This window comes from Ziziphus jujuba, chromosome 1 (genome assembly GCF_031755915.1).
Source record: "Ziziphus jujuba cultivar Dongzao chromosome 1, ASM3175591v1".
NCBI lineage: Eukaryota > Viridiplantae > Streptophyta > Magnoliopsida > Rosales > Rhamnaceae > Ziziphus > Ziziphus jujuba.
In genome coordinates, this window is record NC_083379.1 from 10,853,801 (window position 1) to 10,876,688 (window position 22,888).

At 32.1% G+C, this 22,888-nt stretch overlaps 3 protein-coding genes across 3 annotated transcripts; 2 read left to right on the forward strand and 1 right to left on the reverse strand.

Moving 5' to 3' along the window:
- The first annotated feature begins 5,769 nt into the window (after positions 1-5,769).
- LOC107416070 (subtilisin-like protease SBT5.4) lies at positions 5,770-11,543 on the forward strand. The gene is made up of 11 exons (XM_016024529.4): positions 5,770-6,132; positions 6,285-6,394; positions 6,484-6,581; positions 6,693-6,857; positions 7,856-7,967; positions 8,847-9,393; positions 9,537-9,631; positions 9,724-9,969; positions 10,056-10,170; positions 10,305-10,518; positions 10,636-11,543. The coding sequence occupies exons 1-11, from the start codon at positions 6,049-6,051 to the stop codon at positions 11,220-11,222; spliced, it is 2,373 nt and encodes a 790-aa protein (XP_015880015.3). The 5' UTR covers positions 5,770-6,048; the 3' UTR covers positions 11,223-11,543.
- A 1,081-nt stretch (positions 11,544-12,624) lies between these two features.
- LOC107416052 (probable galactinol--sucrose galactosyltransferase 2) lies at positions 12,625-18,237 on the forward strand. Its single transcript, XM_016024500.4, has 13 exons — positions 12,625-13,029; positions 13,427-13,656; positions 13,985-14,075; positions 14,306-14,354; positions 14,459-14,550; positions 15,051-15,158; positions 15,266-15,394; positions 15,521-15,931; positions 16,182-16,323; positions 16,405-16,472; positions 16,657-16,791; positions 17,038-17,252; positions 17,377-18,237. The coding sequence occupies exons 1-13, from the start codon at positions 12,710-12,712 to the stop codon at positions 17,745-17,747; spliced, it is 2,361 nt and encodes a 786-aa protein (XP_015879986.2). The 5' UTR covers positions 12,625-12,709; the 3' UTR covers positions 17,748-18,237.
- Positions 18,238-18,367: 130 nt separating this feature from the next.
- LOC107409930 (nucleotide-sugar uncharacterized transporter 2) lies at positions 18,368-22,767 on the reverse strand. The gene is made up of 7 exons (XM_048478166.2): positions 21,325-22,767; positions 20,527-20,678; positions 20,135-20,343; positions 19,945-20,038; positions 19,694-19,860; positions 19,433-19,603; positions 18,368-18,977 (listed from the first exon to the last, which is right to left on the reverse strand). The coding sequence occupies exons 1-7, from the start codon at positions 21,401-21,403 to the stop codon at positions 18,710-18,712; spliced, it is 1,140 nt and encodes a 379-aa protein (XP_048334123.1). The 5' UTR covers positions 21,404-22,767; the 3' UTR covers positions 18,368-18,709.
- Between the last annotated feature and the right edge of the window lie 121 nt (positions 22,768-22,888).

The window sequence follows — 22,888 nt, forward strand, 5'->3', positions numbered from 1 at the left end:
GTTTTTATATTAGAAATTTATGTATATCAGACACTATTTTTTGGGACATATAATTTTTAGTATTTGAGTTTATAAATATATGTCTCAAATAATAAAACTTACTAAATTACATAATTTTGAGTGAACTATATAATTAGATGAATATTGGTTCGTGATTAGACAGGTTTAAGACATGCATTTGCCTCAACCACTTCATATTCTTGTTAGAGCTGCAAGCAAAGGAGTTGTTAGCATGAGGGACAGTTCCAATTGAAACTCAAGCTACAGTACAAGGTGTGCCCGCTGATTAATTTGCTTTTGTTAGTTTGTCTCTTTTCCTTACCAATAATAAAACAATTAATCAATTTCATGGTTGCAGCCACTGTAGAAGTTCATGTTCAGATTAAGTAATGCAGAAAAATCTCAACTTAATATAATTATTTTGGAGCATTTTTAACAAGAATATAAATTATGAAAATAAATATGTCAAATAAGTAATATTTAAAAAAAAAAAAAAACTGCTTTCCCTAACGGTAATATTTAAAATAAATGTCATTCTAGATATTGTCAATATCACTATTAATTTCTAAAAGTTATATCACATATTGTAAAATTTTTAAAAAATTTAAAAATTATTTAAAAGTTATTTTTTAAAAAAAGTAATAAAAATATAATTAATTAATAATTATATAAATAGTTTTTGTACATATTAAAATAGTTTTAAAATCAAATTTATTTTTATACCACCTAGCTAGGTTTAAATATGATCAAATTTTATGCTACATGAATAGTAACCTGTATCCATGATTGAATATGCTCTTAGATAAATTATCATACAAAGTAAAAAACTCACTATACAAACATAGTTTTATATATATATATATATACAATTATTTTTCAATCATATAATTAATATTAGTGCTAGAGTTTTTTTTTTTTTTTTTTAGTTTTTAAATCATATCGATGATTAAAATTTAAAATTATATTTATTATTCATTATATCATGAAAAATTTATTTTTTTATAAATAAAATTTTAGAATGTAATTAAATTTATATTTTATAATTTTTATATTTTAAATGTCAATTTTTAATGTGATTTATAAGTTAATAAAAAAAAATATAATATAAAAACAAATGAGGTCGACCTGACCATATATATATATATGTGAATAATGAGAATTTTTTTCCCAAAATAAATAATAAAAATTCATTTTTTTTGAATTATAATAAATAAAAATTCGAAACTTATTGATTGACGCAATCAAAAGGAATTATTGATATAATTTTAAAATATTATTTCATAGAAACGTCCATTACAATTCGAATATGAAATATAACTAGGAAAAACGAAAAGTGAACCCTATTAATCCGAATTTTCCAAAACAAGTAAAATATTATAAATAAAATGTTTAATTTTTCACAATTACATGATAACACACGGCACAAAATTCAGACTATCCCATTCAAAGAATACTAGAAAAAGTTAAATTTGCTTATTTTCAGCAAAGTTAGCGTATTCGAAGCCTAAAAGATTGGATTTGACGCCTGAATAGTACTCGGAATTTCGTTTCCATTCATAAAAGAGGTAATATTCTACTTCAAAATATGAGACCGGATCAGTCAACCCCCAAATCCTCCAAAGTCAACCCAATTTGTTTGGAAGCTCTGTATGTGACTCTTGGTCAAATGTGGAGATTTACTCCATGTTCAAAGTTGACCAATTCTGTTGGTGCTCCATGCTTGAAAATAATTTGTTTATGTTACCTACGAATGAATATGGATGGAGAAAGCATTATATGCATTTAAGGTTACATCGTACCATTTGTTTCATTTTAATTATCAAATAAAATATAAATTTAATAGCCTATAGTTATATATGATGTCAAATTAAAAACATAAGTCCGACGTAAATATTGTTATATATTGAATAATAATTGACTTGTAAATCATTTTGACATGTAAGTAGAAATTTTCAGTAAATATGTCCCTGCCATGTTTTTTAAAGAAAAATATTAATTTGGATAATGTGATAATTAGAATCGTCTATGGGTCGTAACATGTTGGAATCTAGAAATTTGAGTTTTGTTTTTGGACCATTAATTCAGGGGATTGTTTCAATCCTCAATTCCTTATCATCATCATTATCATCATCTAACTACAACAGCTAATTAATTAGTATTTTTTTTTTTTTGGGTAAATAGCTAATTAATTAGTCTGAGACTTACCAACTACTGACTGGCTAATGGTTAGGCCATATCAAAAATAGAATCAAAAGATACAAACTAAACGACATAAGATCATAATCCCATCACTAGATTGGGATTATAAGACAATAAAAACATCTCTATCGTGCATGAAATTTAACAATATTTAAAATCATATTTGGTATAGTTTTTAATTATATTTTTATTTATTTTAAAGTAATTTTTGAAGAAAGTATTTTTCATTATCTTTGATTAAAAGTGTTTTTTTAAATATTAAAACACTTTTGAAAATTATCCAAAAACTTTAAAAAAATTTATCAAATAAAGTTAAATCTAAATGGTAGGAATATATAATTAATTTTAAAATTATTTTATTACTATATGTATAAAAGCTGTTTATAGCGAGGCCGTGCCTCACCATTTATATATGCATGTCCAATGGGCCAAATCAAATGGCAAGGAACCCAATGTTAGTTAGAGACGTTATGGTTATTGACCCAACTTATACATGCTTCATCCTGAAGATCTTTGGGCATAACTCAAGAATAATACCATCTCTTAGACCATTCAAAGGGATACTAGATGAAAACACGTGGCAAGAAGTACATGATTGCCCTCGTAGGATATAAGTGGCTAGGGCACCAAATGGGAGGTGCCTTGTTTGAACTCCATCCAAATATTTTACCCAAAAAAGGTCTCAAACTTAAGCATTCAAGGGGTTTTAATCCGCAACCCTTCAATTCCCATAAGACCTTTTTTGCAAGTTTATATCACAGATGGTACATCATCGAATGGAGTTGGAAAGATGACATGATGTGATGATACTAAATCATGAATTAGCTATTAATTAATTATATACCTTAGTTTTTTTTTTTTAAAAAAAAATCATTTTTCAAAAGTTATTTTTTTAAAAAACAATTTGTAATGTTTAATAGAGCTTTTACAGATAAGTAAACATGCGGTATACACTACATCATCTTGATTTTTATTTTTATCATTGTATAATAATTTTAAAAAAATATTATTTATATTAGTTATGTAACATAATTATTTTTACAATTTACATTTAAATGCTTTATGAATAAGATTAAATGCAATTGGTGAGCACCGTAAATAAAGTTCCTTGTTCATTGCGATGTTTGATTATGTGCAGGTCCCATGCTGAAGGACAATAAAATACACACATACAAATATAAAATGAATTTATTGACATTAATCCTGTATATAAAAATCGATTAGTACCACATGTCGGCGCAAACGCAAAACAAACTATATTAAAAAGCGATAAATAGGTGTGGGTCGTCATTTATAAATTGTAGTAAACCAATATATGAATTGCAAAACCTTTCTTCGTTCAATGTTTGGATACTTAAGCCAAAAGGCAAAACCTATATATGTATATGCGGCATGGACCATCTAAAACAGTAACAATAAATATATATATATATATATATATATATGTATATATACATGAAATTAAGGCCTATTTCTACTAAATTTTTTAAAATCCTTTTCATTTCTACCATATATGATTATATTTCAATATTGCCTATATATATATACACACTATATTTCAAAATCAAAGCAAACCTAGTCTAGCTAATATATATATATATATATATATATATATATTTTTTTTTTTTTTTGGGATAAAATAGTCTAGCTAAAAGTTGTTCTTATCAAAAATAGTCTACCTAAAGTTGTAGGTACTACAACTTTTTTTTTAAATTTTTGATGGTGTATCTGGGTACTATAACTAAAAGCCCCTTTTAAAAGCCCCTTTTAAGTAACTAGTCTGTGCATGGGCAAATAGTAAACTTTTTTGGTTAATACTTTTTAAGGTTAATAATAGACCTGACAATTTGGATCATGACATGGCGACACGACTCGAAAACGACACGGAATAAATGGGTTTGGGTTTATTATAAATGGGTTCGGGTCATAATCAGGTCAACCCGTTTAACACGATTATTAATCGTGTCATTTTCGGGTTGACCTGTTTAACTCGAAATTGACCCGTTACGACCCATTTATTAAACGTGTCAGTTTCAACCCGACACGATTATATACCTATTACAACCCATTTAAATTTAATTTTAAATTAATATTTTATCATTAATATAATATTTAATAACTAAAAAATATTATAAATTAAAAATTTTATAAAAATAATTTTCTATTACTAATTTTTTAAAAACAAAAAATACATCTTTAATAAAACAAAAACATAAAAATAAAAAAAAATAAAAATAAAAAAAAATAAAAAAAATTTCGGGTTAATAGGTTAATTTTCGGGTTAACGGGTTAATAGGTTAGTTTTCGGGTTAATAGGTCAATTTCAGGTTAATGGGTTAATAGGTCAACACGACCCGTTAAAATAATCGTGTTAAACGGGTCGTGTCGTGTTGACCTGTTTATAAACAGGTCGGGTTAGTGTTTTAGGTACCTGACACGATTAATAAATGGGTCGTGTTCGGGTTAGGCATTTTTGACACGATTATTAAACGGGTTGACACGAACACGACCCACCAATCCGAATTGCCAGGTATAGTTAATAATATTCATTTGTAAACTCCCAACTTGGTAACAATTCAGAGTTCTTCAGTGAGACACCTCAACCATTACCTGATTGAATTTTACTTAGGAATAATGATATAACAATATCTTATAAATTGAAATACATTAAAGAAAAGTAATTTCTTACTTCAAATATAATACATTAAAGAAAAGTAACTTCTTACTTCAAATATAAAAGACAAGTAGAGTATAAGTCTCTACATTTGATCCATATATATATATATATATATATAAGTCTCTACCATAATACGTACTGGTTGGCATATGTCTTGAGGTACACATTATCATTGAAAATGAAGGTTAATAGATAAGATTGGACTGAAAAAAAAAAAATGTATAAATGCTATAAATCACAATAATAAAATTTAAAAAATAAATCATTATCAATGTTGCAATATTAATTTTCATTACCCTAAATAATTTATCAAGATTTCATTGGAAACTACTATAAGCTTTTGGGCTCACAATCATTTAAGAAAAACACACAATAGCTTACCTCAACAGACCATAAAGTTTCATAGAGCTTTTGATAGGTTCGATCATGGTTTCTTTTCTTGGACCTACTTATTCTATTATAATAACAATTATAGTCCTTTTTCAAATCAATCAACCCAACGTATCTTTATGACATAATTGAACTCCAAAAATTAAATTAAATTAAAAAAAAATCTCAATGTATGTGCATGGAACATAAAGTGCATGCATATCCACTCATATGAATCAATCAACGCATTTAACTCAGAAATAGTGAAATAGTTATAATGGTTTATGCACAGAGAGAGAGAGATATATAACCGCTAGAAGCTCCAAGAATAAGGTAACAGATTGCTGGTTTTGCTCCAGATTTGAAGCCAATAATCTCTTCTTCCTAAAAATCATACAATATCCACTTCAAGGAAGAAAAATAATAATAACAATAACAATAATGATTAATTAAAAAAAAAAAAAAACAAACAAACAGCTTTTGTTTTTAAATTCTTTGAAGCCGTTGGAAGATACGAGGATTTTCTCCCTATTAATTGAAAGCGTTTAAAGCATTCTTTACAAAGCACAAAGCTCCTCTGCTTCATCTCCTAACCCACTCTGCTCTCCAAAAAGAACAGAGGAAAACAGAGAGAGAGCTTTCTCTTTGAAGCTTTTTCCTTTATGGTAGAGCACAGTTTTAATTAAAAAGAAGAAAAAAAAAAAAAAAGAAAAAGCAGCAAAAGAGAGTGAGAGACTGTCACTTTTTTTTTGTTTTTTTGAATTTCCTGTTCCTCTTCCAACTGACAACAAAAGCAAAAGAAAATGTGGCCTCCAAAACTTTCAAATTTCATCCACTTACTGTTTCTTTTTTCTCTGTTTCAACTACCAGCTTTTGCAATAAAAAAAGTAAGGCCCTAAAACTTGTGAACTCTCTTGTAATTCCTTTTTTTTTTTTTACAGTAATCTTTCAGTTTAATAATCACTACGGAGCTCTGCTGCATTGGATTTTTTTCGGAGACTTTAACATTTTATTTATATTTATTTCTTTTGGTGGTTAGTGTTATATAGTGTACTTGGGATCACATGCACATGGTTCTCAAGTTACAGAAGAATATCTTGATCGTGTCACTGATTCTCATTATGATTTCCTTGGCTCTTTCTTGGGAAGGTAGGTTTATCTTCTTCTTCTTCTTCTTCTTCTTCTTCTTGTCCTTCGTTTAATTTCTTTGTAAACTGGTTTTGTTAATATTCATGCAGTAAAGAAATAGCGAAAGAATCCATTATTTATTCCTACACAAGGCATATCAATGGTTTCGCAGCACAACTTGATGAGGAAGAAGCAGCTGAAATTGCAAGTAAGAATGTACAAATTACATACATACATACATACATATCTATATATATATATATAACTTGAATAATTGATATGATTCATGGTACTGAAAATGCTATCTGCCAAATGACAGAGAATCCAAAAGTGGTCTCAGTGTTCTTGAACAGAGGAAGAAAATTACAGACTACACATTCATGGGAGTTTATGCTACAGAAGATTAATAATAAAGTTATACCAAATTCACTGTGGGATAAGGCCAGGTTTGGTGAAGATACAATCATAGCAAATCTTGATACTGGTACAGAACTCTCTTTTTTCTGATCTACATTTTTGCTTTTTCTGATTTTTCTTTTTTTCTATAGCTCTTGCCTGCCTGCCACTGCAATTGGTGGACCCCAAACCTTGAATGTGTATATCAATGGCTTGATTGACTCCATTTGTTTTAGTTATATAAAGGAATGTGATTCTATGTCTAGCCATCTTTTTTTTACTACAAAAAAATGGATTAGGTTCATTTATGCTGTAACCAGGGATTTTTTTATCTTTTTTTTTTTTTTTTTTTTTTTTTTCTCTCTCTCTCCATATGTTTGTTTTTTTTAAAGTCTTAATGCATCTTATTTAGGTTGTGTTGTTATTATAATAATTATTATTTTTTTTTATCTTAATGCTAATTAGTGTCTAAATGAGTATAAATGTTTAAGTGATGAAATATGTATGTTTTCCTTTTTTTTTTTTTTTTTTTTTGGTTCCATATGTTTGTTTTTTCTTTGAATATCAAAAATAGGTGCTAAGAGGTTGAACATTTTAATTATTTCTATTTTATATATTTGCGTTTGTAAGTTGTAATGATTATTGCATTGTTATAACATCCCTAACTAGAAGGAATTTGTTATAACTTATTGAAAAAGTTGAGCATAATTATAAGGAATTTGTTATGACTTAAGAAAGTAGAATTATTTATTTATTTATTTAATACTTTTTCATTGAGTACAGGGTTTCTTACGAATGGTGGTATGGAGAAATAACATAAAAAAAGGAAAATAAAATAAAATAAAATGAAAACAACCTTTGCTTTGAAAGCACTAATCTAATCTAATTATTTCATACTTTTTTTTCTCAAATATCAATGAAAAGGAGTTTTCCGAGAAAAGAAAAAATTAAAAATGAAAAAGAGAATCCAAATATATACATCACCTTTTGATTGTAACATATTTCAATCTTTACAGTTCTCATTGTGGATCCATTAGATTTGATGATGAAAAGAAAAATAAAAATGTGTTCTGTGAAAATGGGTAGGTGTTTGGCCGGAATCACAGAGCTTTAGTGACAAAGGCTTCGGAGCCGTTTCATCAAAGTGGAAAGGAGGCTGTGTAAATGACCACGGCCATAATGCTGTCACTTGCAACAGGTTCATTAATTACCTTATTATTATTTTATCTTTCACATGATTTTTGCCTTTTAATTAATTAATATTATTTATTTTCTAATATCTAATTGGTTCTCCATGTCACATCCACCTAGAAAGCTTACTTTAATTTTCATTTTCCTTTTATATAATTCACCAATTACATCTAAATAGACGTTTAGCTACCCAATAAATAATTTCTGTTTATATAATATATATATATATATATATAGATATAGAGAGAGAGAGAGAGAGAGAGAGAGAGAGAGAGAGAGAGAGAGAGAGAGAGAGAGAGAGAGATCATTTTTATATGCAACCTTTGACTGATCAAGTTAGAGGGAATGAATGTTTATGATTAAAAAAAAAAAAAAGATAATAAGCAACATATTTCATTAATCTTCTCTAATTAATGTTTATGTTGTGATTTTTCTTGGTCACCTAGTACGATATGCATGGAATTTTTCAATATTGGAAATTGCTAAAAAAAAAAAACAAAGAAAAAGAAAAAGAAAAAGAAAAAGAAAGGAAAAAAAAAAAAAGAAAAAAACTTTTTACAATGAGTGGCTTTTGAGAGGACAACAAGTTGCCAAATGACCAGTACTTTATTTATTTATTTATTTATTGTTTTTCAACGTTATGAGTGGATAAAAGATTTGCAAAATAAAGCTTCATAAATAAAAGTTGCACCTAGCTGATTCAGCCTATTTAGAAATTCGTACGGCTATAATATTATACATTATTACCTTTAATCTAAAGCAATATTTTAATCACTATGCATACATTTTTTTAATCTGTGTTGTCATTTTAGATGTGTGACGTTTCGATCCTTCATTAAAAATATATGTTACTGTATATGTTGATGGATATATATCACGGATGCAGGAAGCTGATCGGAGCAAGATACTTCAACAAAGGCTATCTTGCATATGCAAAGTCTATAAACTATTCAGTAGCGGGTGTGCCGAATTCTGCAAGAGACCTCGACGGACATGGAACTCACACTCTATCCACAGCAGGTGGAAACTTTGTTCCCGGAGCCAGTGTATTGGGAGTTGGAAATGGAACAGCCAGTGGTGGTTCACCTTTAGCCAGAGTGGCTTCATATAAGGTATGCTGGCCACCAATCAATGGCAGTGAATGCTTTGACGCTGATATCATGAAAGCATTTGATATGGCAATTCATGATGGGGTCAATGTCCTATCTATCTCCCTTGGTGGGGACCCGGTTGATTACTTCGAGGATGGTCTTGCCATTGGAGCTTTCCATGCTGTCCAAAATAACATCGTTGTAATTTGCTCTGCTGGCAACTCTGGCCCTGATCCTGGTACTGTCTCCAATGTCTCTCCATGGATGATTACTGTTGGTGCTAGCACTTTGGATAGACAGTTTCAGGCTTCTGTTCAACTTGGCAATGGCTTGAATCTCATGGTCAGTGTTTTTCTTTCCATTTGTCTTTATTTGATAGCATATTAAGCGCTCAGTATATGTAACTTATAAGCCAAGGTAAGTTTTCTGATGGAATCCCGTAGATGATTTCTGTATGTTTCGTTGTGTGTTTTGTGATATATCAGGGAACGAGCTTGTCGAAAGGTTTACCAGAAAACAAATTGTATCCATTAATGAGTGCTGGTGATGCTGCATTACCTGGTGTCGCTGTTGAAGATGCGTAAGAAAAACAATACTATGTTTGATCAATTGGAAAACTAACATGAATTATTATTTGTATATATGATGCATAAGTTTGTAATTGGTTCACAGCCTTCTCTGTAAGTCAAAATCACTGGATCCAAAGAAGGTGAAAGGGAAGATTTTGGCATGCCTGAGAGGCGAAACTGCAAGGGTGGCAAAAGGAGAAGAATCGCTTCTGGCTGGAGCAGTAGGGATGATCCTTTGCAATGACAAGCTCAGTGGCAATGAAATTATTGCTGATGCTCATGTTTTGCCTGCTTCACAAATTAATTATACAGATGGTGTTGCCGTTTTTGCCTACATCAGTTCCACAAAGTAACCAAATCCTCTTTCATTATATATCTTATATGTTTACTGCTTTCTGGTTTGATATATATACATATATATATAATTACTGACAGAGATCCAAAAGGATATATTACTTCACCAAAAGCAGTACTTGGTACAAAGCCTGCTCCATTCATGGCAGCATTCTCCTCTAGAGGGCCAAACACTATCACACCTGAGGTCCTTAAGGTTCGCCTCTGCTACATATCGAGATATATATATATATATATATATAAATATACATACACTTTTATTTTGAAAACAAAGTCATTGTCATTAATTAGATTCATTTGTAAATTAATTATTTATGAATGTATGATCAGCCTGATATTACTGCCCCTGGAGTAAACATCATAGCTGCTTATAGTGAAGCAGTAAGCCCTACAGGCGAACCTTTCGATAAGCGCACGATTCCTTTCAATGTTGAATCAGGCACATCTATGTCCTGCCCTCACGTTTCTGGTGTTGTTGGCCTCCTCAAGACACTCTACCCCAGTTGGAGCACCGCTGCAATTCGATCTGCAATCATGACAACCGGTATACAGAACATATATATACACATATAAGATCAATCAACATTATACTCTTTTGCTGCTTCATCTTCTTATTCTGTTTTGAATTTTTCACTATGTTCTATGATTGTTTTTGTTGCAGCAAGAACTAAAGATAACACAGGGAAGCCAATGCTCGATGCCTCATATTTGGAGTCCACTCCATTCAGTCACGGTGCTGGACATATAAGACCAAACCGAGCAATGGATCCTGGCTTGGTCTATGACCTTACCATCAATGAATACTTGGATTTCCTTTGTGCTCTCGGATATAACCAGACATTGATTGCAGCTTTTGCTGATGATCACGAATGTCCTAAGAATGCCATGAATATTTATGACTTCAATTATCCTTCAATATCAATAGCAAACCTGTCTGTAACTACAGGCTCATCTGTGACTGTGACTAGAAGAGTGAAGAATGTAGGAGCTGCAGGGACTTACGCAGCCCGTTTGATCAGGCCTGATGGAGTTACACTTTCTGTCGAGCCTAATGTGTTGAAGTTTGAAAATGTTGGTGAAGAGAAAAGCTTTAAGGTCACACTAAAAGCAAAAGGAAGGGCAGCTGGGATTAGGATCTTGAAAGCCAAGAAAAAACGTGTGCCTAAAAGATATGTATTTGGAGGGATAAATTGGTCAGATGGCAAGCACTATGTAAGGACTCCAATTGCAGTTGGTCTAGAATTTTGATCATTTGCCTAGATAGAAGTGATAAATAGGCAAGGTTTATTCTTATTTAACATTAGGATTTTGATGGGATAAGAAGGTCTTTGGTGGATGGTTCTCCATTGAAGGCTAAGCTAGCTCATATAGCTGCATAAAGTAGGTGATTTGCAGAGGTTTTGATTTGATTTTCTCAAATTTTAATGACTCCTTTTGAAATTTGATCCTCTCTAGCTATTAGTTTCTTGTTTCAATTTTAAAACTAATTCTAGATTTTCTTCTCAAATTCAAAGTACATATTCTTGAAACAATATTCTTATGATTTTATCCCAGGGGTTGTTGGAAAATTCATACAAGATCAGCCGTAAAAATTAATATGTAAGAATGGGAAGATTATCAGAATATTCAAGAGTTTTTGAATTTTTTTTTTTTTTTTTGGGGTTAAAAAAGCTGGGAAACAACTTGTGTTTTGTTGGTATACCGCAAGTGAAAGAAACAGAAGAAATCATTATTAAAGGTAGTGTGACATTATGCGGGGTTCCTTGGCCTACTGATAGAAGCCCTGCTGAAACATTTTATTGTCGTTTATTCACCAAAAAGAAGAAAAACATTTTGTTGCCGTTTTGAAATGTTCCAGAATTTATTTGTAATCTCTACCGTCCAATTTTATTTATGTTCTTACGTAACCGCGGGATTTGGTCCTAGGTTTACCAACTTCGTACCTCACGTATCCTGTAAAAATGGTTGCTCCATATAAATAGGTTTACCAATAAATGCCCTGTTTTTTATACAATATAGAAATTAATGCCCTGTTTTTAGAACAATAAATGGACAGAGAAAGTAGCAGCAGGATAACATATGCAAAAAACATTGCGATTGAATGGGTAAGAGAGCTTAACTAAATGTATTCCATTACTGCTAAAAATTACCCTTTTCATTTATCTATTTATTTTTGGATTTGGAACATATATATGATGCGCAATAAAAAGGGCCTAGTTGGCTAGCTCTCCAACATTTTTCAATTGGACCGTATGCAAATTTATAAACTTATAAAATAATAGAATTAATAACACTTTATCTATCTGAATTATTATATAAGTTTTACACTTTATCCTCAAATTAGAAAAAGTTCCGTAAGACTAAGAGGGCTAGTATTTATTAATTTATTACAATATTACATGTGAAGGATGCAACAATATATTGGAAGTGGGGGACCTAGTTGGGGTAATTGTTGTGAGGGGGTGCAAAATGAGAGGACAGTAACTGCCCCAATACAAGATTGAAAATGACAAAAGGGAAAATGTCCATTTCCAAACCAAAATGTGGTCATTAATCGAAATGCAGAAATTTGTCTAATAATCCAATCATCAATATCTTTTTCCTATCATCATGGAATATCCAATATACATCACATATCTTCTCCCACTATATACATAACGGTCAAACATATATTACACTTCAATGAGTCTTTAGCAGCTCTTCCACCATTACCACAGGACTCTTTCCACCATACCATGATTTCTCCTCCTCTGAAATCCCTGCAACTTGATTTTCATTTCCCTTCGTTTGCAGCTACTAGCCAAAGAACCTTCTTCTCTCATGGCTTTGTGGGTAACATCAATGGTAATCATAGGAAAACATGGAGTCGACATTCCATGTTTCTTAGTACAAAACCTGTCCTCAAAGATGGTGCTCTCAGTTTCAATGGCACAGATGCTTTGACAAGTGTGCCAGACAATGTGGTAGTGACCCCATTTACAAATTCATCTGCATTTGTTGGTGCTACTTCTAAGGAAGCTAGTTCAAGACAAGTTTTCAAACTTGGAGTCATCCGGTATTTTACCCTTATTAGCTCGTTTCGTGAGGTTTTTTGTGGATCTTCCTTGTAGTTCTACAGGTTTCTCATAAAGAAAAGGAAACTTGTAAGCGGAAAATTTGGGCATTTGGTAAAGGAAAGAACGAGTTTGTGTAGTAAATGGGAAATTGAACTTTATTTAAAACTTGGAGTCATCCGGTATTTTACTTTTTTCGTTTTAGCTAGTTTTGTGAGTTTTTTCTGTGGATCTTCCATGTAGTTTTTAGATTTAGTATATATAACTATATGTTGCTCATAAAGAGAAGGAAACTTGTAAGTGAAAATTTTTTGCATTTGGTGAAAGAAAGATTGAATTTGTGCAGTAAATGGGAAATTGAACATGTCTCATTCTGTATGATATTTTTGCATGATACAGGGATGTCAGATTTTTATCTATATATAGATTCAAAATTTGGTGGATGATGCCGCGATTCGGTAATTCAGGAAGTGAAATCCCTGTTGAAACTCAGATGTTGCTCCTGGAAGCAAAGGATGATGAATCAGAGAGTACTGGTTACATCTTATTCTTGCCTTTGCTTGATGGTGAATTCAGAGCCAGCCTGCAGGGAAATTCGTCGGACGAGCTTGAGTTCTGTGTTGAAAGTGGTAATTTTGTATTTCTCATCTTTTAACTTACAGGACAAAAGGGAAATGAAGATATATATATATATATATATATAGGACGGAAATTTTATTTTTACTGGGAGATTTTAACTGAGCAACAGTGGAGAGATTATACTCTGTAGAAGTAGGGACATGAGTTGGGAATGTATTTTAGTTTTTGAGCTTGTACTAAATAAGCAGTTTTGCACTTTCACAGCCTACTGTTTAAGAAAGAAAAACACTTCTTCCCACTTCTCATCCGTTATCAACTTTTTTAATTTCTCTCAATCTTTTTTGGTATAATGACGGTTTCTTTATGTGTTTTTGATAGGGGACCCTGCAATAGTTACCAAAGAATCACTAAAAGCAGTTTTTGTGAATTCTGGAGACCATCCATTTGATCTAATGAAGGAATCGATGAAGTAGGTCAGCTCTCTGAGAAAACTTTAAATTTAAATTTTTTTTAATATATAATTTTTTTTATGAAATTCCTTAGGCACACTAATTTTGTTGATTATAAAGTACAACTGAATTATAATCTGAAATCTTCAAGCAGAATATCTAGTATAACAATCATAAGAGAAAGACTCTCAGTAGTTATAGCTGGTTTTTACCAATTTATTGATGCTTGTTTGTCCTTTGGACCATACAGGATTTTGGAGAAGTATACTGGAACATTTTCAGCTAGGGAATCCAAACAGGCAAATTTCAAACCTACCATATACGTCTAAAAGGCAAAACTTCACTCAGGATTTAGTTAACTTGTGTTTTGTTCAATAACACATGTGATGCTTTTTTTATGCAGTTGCCTGGAATGTTAGATTATTTTGGTTGGTGTACCTGGGATGCCTTTTATCAAGAAGTTAATCCTCAAGGAATCAGAGAGGGGCTAAAAAGGTAAACTGCTAACTTGAAAAAGAACCGCAAGATAAAAATTCCTGTTTAGACTTCCACCTATACTTCCTGGACTTTAAGGGGTCAAACCCATGTTAAGAATATGACATTCCCTATGTATACCAGTAAGGAGTTCAAATTTAAGTTATGATGCTTCCATAATTGATACCTAACCTTCATTTTGAGCATCTTAGTTATATCACATATATGAAGACAAATCAGCATTTTGATTGAGTTCTATATACTAAGCTTGTTTTCCAGTACTGTAATCTAGTTTGGGCATTGCAAATAATTCATAATTATTCCTGTCTCGGTAAATTAGTTGCTTCACAATAATGCTTATGCAATCAAACTTGTGTTTCAGGAGTAAATCCTTGGTTATTTTGTGTTAGTGATTTTTCTGTCCTTAAAATTCTCTATTCAGAATTTTCTTCCTTTTTTCTTTTTCTTTAGAACTGTATCCATTAAAGTAGCCATATCTCAAACACAATACACAAATACAGCTTATCCGAGGGAGGTGCTCCACCCAAGTTTTTGATAATTGATGATGGTTGGCAAGATACAACAAATGAGTTTCGAAAAGAAGGGGAGCCTTTTATTGAAGGGTCACAGTAAGTTTTATTTACATAATTTGTTTTATTACTTCTAAAGCATATATATATATATGTAAATATATGTATATGTATATACAAGCCTTCTGATTTTATACAAATTGCAGATTTGGTGCTAGATTGGACAGCATTGAGGAGAATAGTAAGTTCAGAAGATCAGTAAATGACACTGAAAGTGAGGCACCAAGTAGTCTTAAGGATTTTGTTTCAGAAATTAGGAGTACTTTTGGGCTCAAGTGAGGTTTTCTACTACCATGAACATTTTGTAATTTTGTTTTAAATAAATAGAGATCGAAAGTATGAGACAATCTTGCTGTCTATGAAGCTTATTAATATTTTCTGATTTTTCTTAAATTCTCCAGGTATGTCTATGTATGGCATGCCCTAATGGGATACTGGGGAGGACTTAATCCAAATGCTGAGGGAACTAAAAAGTACAATCCAAAGCTAAGATACCCAGTACAGTCACCTGGGACTTTGGCAAACAGTTGGGATATATCAATGGCCTCGATGGAGAAGTATGGTGTAGCTGCAATTGAACCTGATAAAGCATTCCAGTTTTATGATGATCTGCATGGTTATCTTGCTTCACAGGATGTTGATGGAGTTAAAGTCGATGTTCAGAACATATTGGAAACCATTTCTGCTGGCTTAGGAGGCCGAGTCTCTCTTACTAAGAAATTCCAACAGGCACTTGAGAAGTCCATTGCAACCCACTTTCAAGACAATAGCATAATCTGCTGCATGGGTCAAAGCACAGACTCCATTTACCAGTATATTACTTATGCACTTTAACTATAACCATTAATATTAGATTTCTAAAATATTTATAGATTTACACTTCAATAAATCAAGCAAAGCATGGATAGTTCACAAAAAAGCCATCAAGAATTCACTTTGTTACTAACTCGCACTTTATCTTTCTATTTGGATTCTCATGTCATACATGTTAGCTTGAAAAATTCCTCTCTGTATTTCTTACACTCCCCATACCCTAGTAATTTTTCTCCTCAACTGTCACAGTTCAAAACAAAGTGCCATTACACGGGCATCTGATGATTACTACCCGAAGATCCCCACATTCCAGACATTGCATATAGCTACTGTGGCTTTCAACAGCATATTTATTGGTGAAATAGTTGTCCCAGATTGGGACATGTTCTATGTAAGGCATGGTTTTCTTTCTATTAATGATTTTTCTGTTATTTTAAATCCATTATTGACATATTTATATAACAACTTTCAGAGCAAACATGAATCATCTGAGTTTCATGCTGTTTCTAGAGCTGTGGGAGGTTGTGGAGTCTATGTTAGGTAAGACAAATTATATATGTTGAATCTATTTTTTATCAGTGTAAGATTTTGATAAGTATAGTATTGGTAAACTTAATTAACAGGGTACACGCAACTTATTGCATCATGATTTAATTACACAACATGATTGCTTTGAAATAGTTTTCAACGACAAATTATGCAACATGATTTAATTGAATGGCAGTGATAAACCTGGTCACCATGACTTTGAAGTACTTAAAAAGCTTGTACTTGCTGATGGGTCAGTTCTTAGAGCTAGATACCCAGGAAGACCATCGCGTGATGGTTTGTTCAATGACCCTGTTATGGACGGGAAGAGGTATGCCTCTTCTACTTAAAGTGTGAACTATGTTATACATCCCAACTTGTGCTGCAGCATGGTCCATATGGCATGCTCCCATTTGCTGGCTACACTGGACTTGTCAGCCTCAATGATGGTATGTGCCATGTGGATTGTGCTGCAGCACAAGGTCTGCTAAAAAGCATTTTTCTTAAAATTATATAGAAGTTGTTTCTATTATGTACATTTAATTTAAAAACTAACTTCCATTGATTTTTGACATAGTCTTCTCAAGATATGGAACTTGAATAAATGCACTGGAGTCATAGGTGTATTCAACTGCCAAGGAAAAGGAACATGGCCTCGTCTGGAAAATTCTGTTCAGCCGGAGGTTGAAACTGAACTTTCAGGGAAGGTATCTCCTTCTGATATTGAGTATTTTGAAGAGGTTTCTGGAAAGCAATGGAGAGGAGATTGTGCAGTCTTTTCCTTCAAAACAGGTAATGTTCATCTTTGCAGCACTTCAAATGCTATGACTCTTGAAAATATGTGGTACTTAGACCAATTATTCATCAAGCTGTTTGTTGAACTTTATTATTTTCAATTGGCTTATTTAATTTCCAGGGTCTTTGTCTCGAATATCAAAGGAAGAATCATTTGACATCACATTAAAAACTCTGGAATGTGATGTCCTTACTGTCTCTCCAATTAAGGCTTACACTAAAGACATTGAGTTCGCACCTATTGGATTATTAAACATGTACAACTCCGGTGGAGCTGTTGAATCAATTGACTTCTTCAGAGGTTCCTCTAACTCAGAAATACATATCAAGGGAAGAGGAGGTGGTAGCTTTGGCGCATACTCAAGAACAAAGCCTAAGTCTTGCTCTCTAAACTCAAAAGATGAGGGATTCAACTTTAAAAGTGAAGAAAATCTTTTGACAGTCACAATTCCTGAGAATAGCATTTATTGGGATATTACACTATCTTATTAAGAAGGCTTTATATTCCTACGTTTTTTAAGTTAAAGCCCAACAGAAATCATTTTTCGATTCTTGACAAGAAATATGGAAGAAAAGAAAATTCTGAAACTAGTAGTTCTTGACCAAGAAGAATATGCAGAAGGGAGATGAAATGAGGCACAATCAATGCAGCATTGAAGAATTAAAGTTTGTGACTGATGGCTTGGCTTGCTTACTTGAACTCCAAGTATGTTGAGAAGCACAAACATCATGAAAGAATCTTTACAAATTTAGAACGAAAGAAGAATGTTTTGCTCATATCCATTCCATAGATTGGTTGGTAGGAGATGAAAGGTATTATTCTCTCTCTATATGAGTTTTTTCTGTGGCTTATACTTCAAGTTTACTACAAAATGCAGGCCAACTATTATTGACTTTGATTGAGGATTTGAATCACTTTAAAGACTCTTTCTCATGATTGTAATTAAGGTGATATGTTGATATCATCATTTGGGTTTTCTTACTTCGTGAGTAACAGATTTAAAAAAAGAGTTCAATATGTTTAGCAAGGCAAACTACCATGCTCCAAGAGCATAATACAGTTAGAAAGTAGAAAAAAAATCCAAATATTTCTTCCTTTTTCTATTTTTCCTGAGGGAGTATTAAAAAAACCCCCAAATGGAATTTTTAAGTCAGACATGTCCATAATATTGTATGAGAGTAAAATTATAATTAAAAATAAGAATAAAAGCAGTTAATCTGATCTTTAAAAGCTATCTACAGTTAATCAGTTTTGTCTTTAGAGACTTCCAGGCAAAGGTTCCTAGGTTAAAAACATGGGTCAGTATTAGGACCCTTAATCTCTCTTAAACATTATAACATTTGAAACTACTTCAAAAGCCCTTTTTTTTCCCTCCAAAAAAAAAAAAAAAAAAAAAAAAAAAGAAAAGAAAAGAAAAATTTATCTACTCTATTAGCTCTATGGTCTGCTTAATTCAGACAACATTTACAACAACCTTTGCATCAGAATCTGCACCAACCTCTTGGGCACTGGTTTTGGTTTTCGACAAGTTTTGCTTGCTCAAACTTTCTTGTTGGTCCTTGAGGTTAAGTGATGTGTAAATGGACATTCCACAGAGAGCTAAAACTGCCCCACAGATGCTCACTAACCCTGGATCTGAGTTGAAAAGAATATACCCTCCTAGTAATATCACACAAGTCTTGAATTGTCCAAGAACAACATGAGTAGTTGCTGAGGTTGCGCTGCATAAAAGGGGAGTTAATAGAATCCTATTGTTAATTGCCATATAGTCTACGAAATGCAAAGTAGGATTAAAAAAATGCTATTTTCCGACTATGATGCTATGCATTTTACCGTGCCTATGCATAGGGAAAATTACACTAACACCAACTCTGTTTTACAAGTTTTGCTTGAATTCTTTGTATTACCCCCTCATATTTCCATTTTTGTTGCAATGTTGCCTTTTAGTCAGTTACACTTTAGTTAATTCCATTTAAATGTATCAAACTCAAAAAATGTGTACAAAAGAGGAGTGATAGTGCAACAAATCTTAAATTTGTTGAGGGAATTTTCATAATTTTTGAAACTAAAAGGCTTATCTGCAAAACTGTTCAAACAGAAGCCACTGTTACTCTAATTTTCCCTTCTTTGATATATTATCATTACTTCCAAGTTGAAAGAAGAGAACATGGCTCACCCAAGTGTCAGAGCTCCAGACCATTGGAGGAGAAAACCGAGAGCAGCTGATATCAGAACGGCAGTGGAGTTGGTGACATCCCACTTGAAAGAAAGAATTCCCGGTGGATCCAACCATGGCATCAGAGCCAGTAGAAAGAATATTGTAGTTGGGGTAGTCTTCCACATTAGCCTGCATGCATATAATATTCAGTTTATCTATAGATAAGCGTGGTTGATTGCCTAATATGCACAAGCAGAGAATGAAAGAGAGAATGCTTACGCAAGAGCAGTCCAATTGCCTTGCTGTTGCAGATTAGACCATAGGATTTTGTTTATTGCACTTGGGATTATCCATGCAACAGCAATTAAAGCACCAAATAGATTGAACTCTAAATCTGTTACTGTTGCTATAGCTACACCTAATGAAACAATCACTAGAGACAAAACCTGCCTCCAAGAATGAACTTTTTAACATGATTTGCATATACAAGTAGAAAAACAAAGACACGAAAAAGAAATCAAAAAGTTTACCTTCTTAGAAGAAATGGTTTTCCTGTAGATAATGAATTCTGCAATAACAATGGAAGGAGTGACAGCGATTTTAGCCATCTGGTAGAAACCAACACTGGAAACATGAGATTAATGGTGAGCAAATCGAACAACAAAGGGACAAAAGTGGTAATTGGAAGAAAAAAAATGGAAGAAAGAACAATTTGAGAACCTGTTGTGTTTTAGACTGGTATTTGCAAGACCAGAGGAAAAAGACATGACAACTCCCAAGGAGAAGAGAGAAGAAAAAGGAGTGCTTTTTGAAGGAGGAGAAACAGGAAGGATTGAAAGTGCCTTGAAGATAGCAAGAAGAAACCATGCTACTACATAATGGATTAATGTGAGAAATATTGGGTAATTGAATCCGACTTTCCCCATAACCTGGAAGCAGATTATACAAATATTTATAAGATAAATGGACATTCAAAAAAAAAGAAAAAAAAAATACAAATACAAGAAGCACTTGGAGCTAGCTCATCCCAACTAACAATAATGTATGGATAAGTTGAATTCTAAAAGAACACAAAACTGCCATAGGAAAGTTGAAGGGGAAAAAGTTCATACTAATTTGTTTGCCATGATTATTCCAACGGAGACCATGAAGTTAAAGGTCATGGCTACAACAGGACCACAAAATCGTTGCTGTTGACGCTTGGCACCTTCGGAAGTCCGAAGGTCATTGTAAAGCGAACTTCTGAGTTCCTCCAGTGCTCTACCTGATGACAATTAGACTATGAGAAACTATAGGAAATTCAAGAAGAGACATCAAGGTACTTTTTGTAAATTAATCAGCTTCTCTGATATCCTTGGCATCTTTTACTAATACCATGAAAACCTTTGCATTAAAGGAACTTTAGGACATATCATGAAAATTATAAATAAGAATGTAACATAGCTATTGCATTCACATGCTTTGCAGTTCATGATGGAAAATAAAAAAGAATAACTAAATAAATAAAAGGAAGCTTTAGGGAATTTTGCATTGTATTAAAGAACTTAAGTACCCTTTTCTTGAATTTATACCATAAATTTGTTTGCCTGAATCAACAGACTCATTAATCAGAAGGTCAACAAAGCATGAAAGCAAAATCTATGTTGTTTACAAGCTTTAAACATCTCAAAACCATCTAAATAATTATCAAAAAACCACTAGCAAGGAAACCATCTTAAAAGAAAAAAAAAAATGGAAAAAAGAGAGATAAAAGGAAAGAATTCTCATAAACCCAGATTTCCAGATGAAGGAGCAGAGATACATTCTAAAAAAGTGTAAAATCATGAGGAAAAAATAAATTACATGCAGGAAATATAACTTTTCTATTTCCTTATATATAAAAAGATAATGAGGATTGAGTGAGTAAGAACCTGCTTCTCCTGCATCACTATCTTTCCGCTTGATAAACTTTTTACCCTCTCCTCCCAGCAACGAATCAAACAACCCCATTGTTAATCCAACAAAACCATAATATGTTGGATCTTTTATATATTATTTGTAAACCACAAACCATATGAGGCAGTACATATATATATATATATATATTTCTTATCGTTGATAAGAAAGAAAATAAGACGAACTCGATGAAATATGCACAACAGAAAAGTTGGCTCACAGATTCCAACAGCAGAATCCACTTAGAAAGCAAAAAGGAAAAAAAAAAGAAAAAAAAAAAAGAGAGTTTTATTATTTGATAAAAGAATATTATTATATTATGTTATATTTCTTTTTTATATCTTTAGTAATTCTTAAGGAATGTGTACAATAAACAAGAACCCTGATGAAGATATAATGCCACTTGTAGAGTATGTATAGCTCTCAAAACCGTTAACAAGGTGGTGGGTGAGAATAGTGTTCTAGTAAAAATACTAAATACAAAACCCAATTGATGTGGGGTTTCCGGTTAAGTCTAAGAAAAATACTTGGTCAAGACCAGTACCAAAACATAAGAGATAGGTGACAAGTTTTAACTTGGTATAATCATTTTGCGGAGATAAAGAGTTTGATAAGGAATTATATATCTATTTGGTTGTATAAATCTACATCTATTAGAATTCTTAGTTTTTTAGACAATTTTCCAATATTGTCTCGGAGGATTTATAAATAGGTAGAGTTTTATTAGATATAATTGGTATTTGTAATCCTCAAATTAAACACCAAAATAGAGATTGTACCATTCTATGAATTGAAGCTTTAACCATAAATAAATAAATAAATTTGAAAAAGGAAAAGAAAAAGAAAAGAAACCAACAAAAGAAAGTAATCTGTTAAGCTGTCCTTTGCGTCCTCTTTGTCTTCTCCAACCACCGCTGCCCTAGTTAGGAGAAAACGTATGCATGCAGCCACCATTTTTACCAATCTGATGGTGCACCTTTCTTTATGTTTCATCAGCTAACATGTGAACGATTCTGTGCTTGATGATTACACCAGTAACAAAGAAACAAAAAAAATAAAGATAAAAATAAGATAAAAATAAAATAAAATCCATGAAATTCTTTTTCACAGCTTTCTTTGGACTACACGAGTAAATAGCAGATTATGCCGAAATAAAAATGCTAAACAACCTAACAGCAATGCTTATAGGAACAAAACAGAGCATTTGTTTCGAGGTTGAGCAGCTTATAAAACTAGTTTCTTTGTTTTTTACGAATGGTTTTAAAGTTGAAAATGATAGAAAAAACGAATTTTGAGAATATTTCTCCATAACAATCTCATTGTAATTGTAGGAAATAGGACAGACAAACATACAACGTTTCCCCAAAAAAAAAAAAAAAAATTGGTTCCATGAAAACGCTATAAAAGACAATTTCTCTGATTTCCAGAATGCAATCAAACCTGATTTTTTTTTTCTTTTTTTTTTTTTTTTTTTTGGGGCGGTCCATTATATATCATACCAAGATGCATTTCACAGAAACTGTACACCTCTTTAAGGCA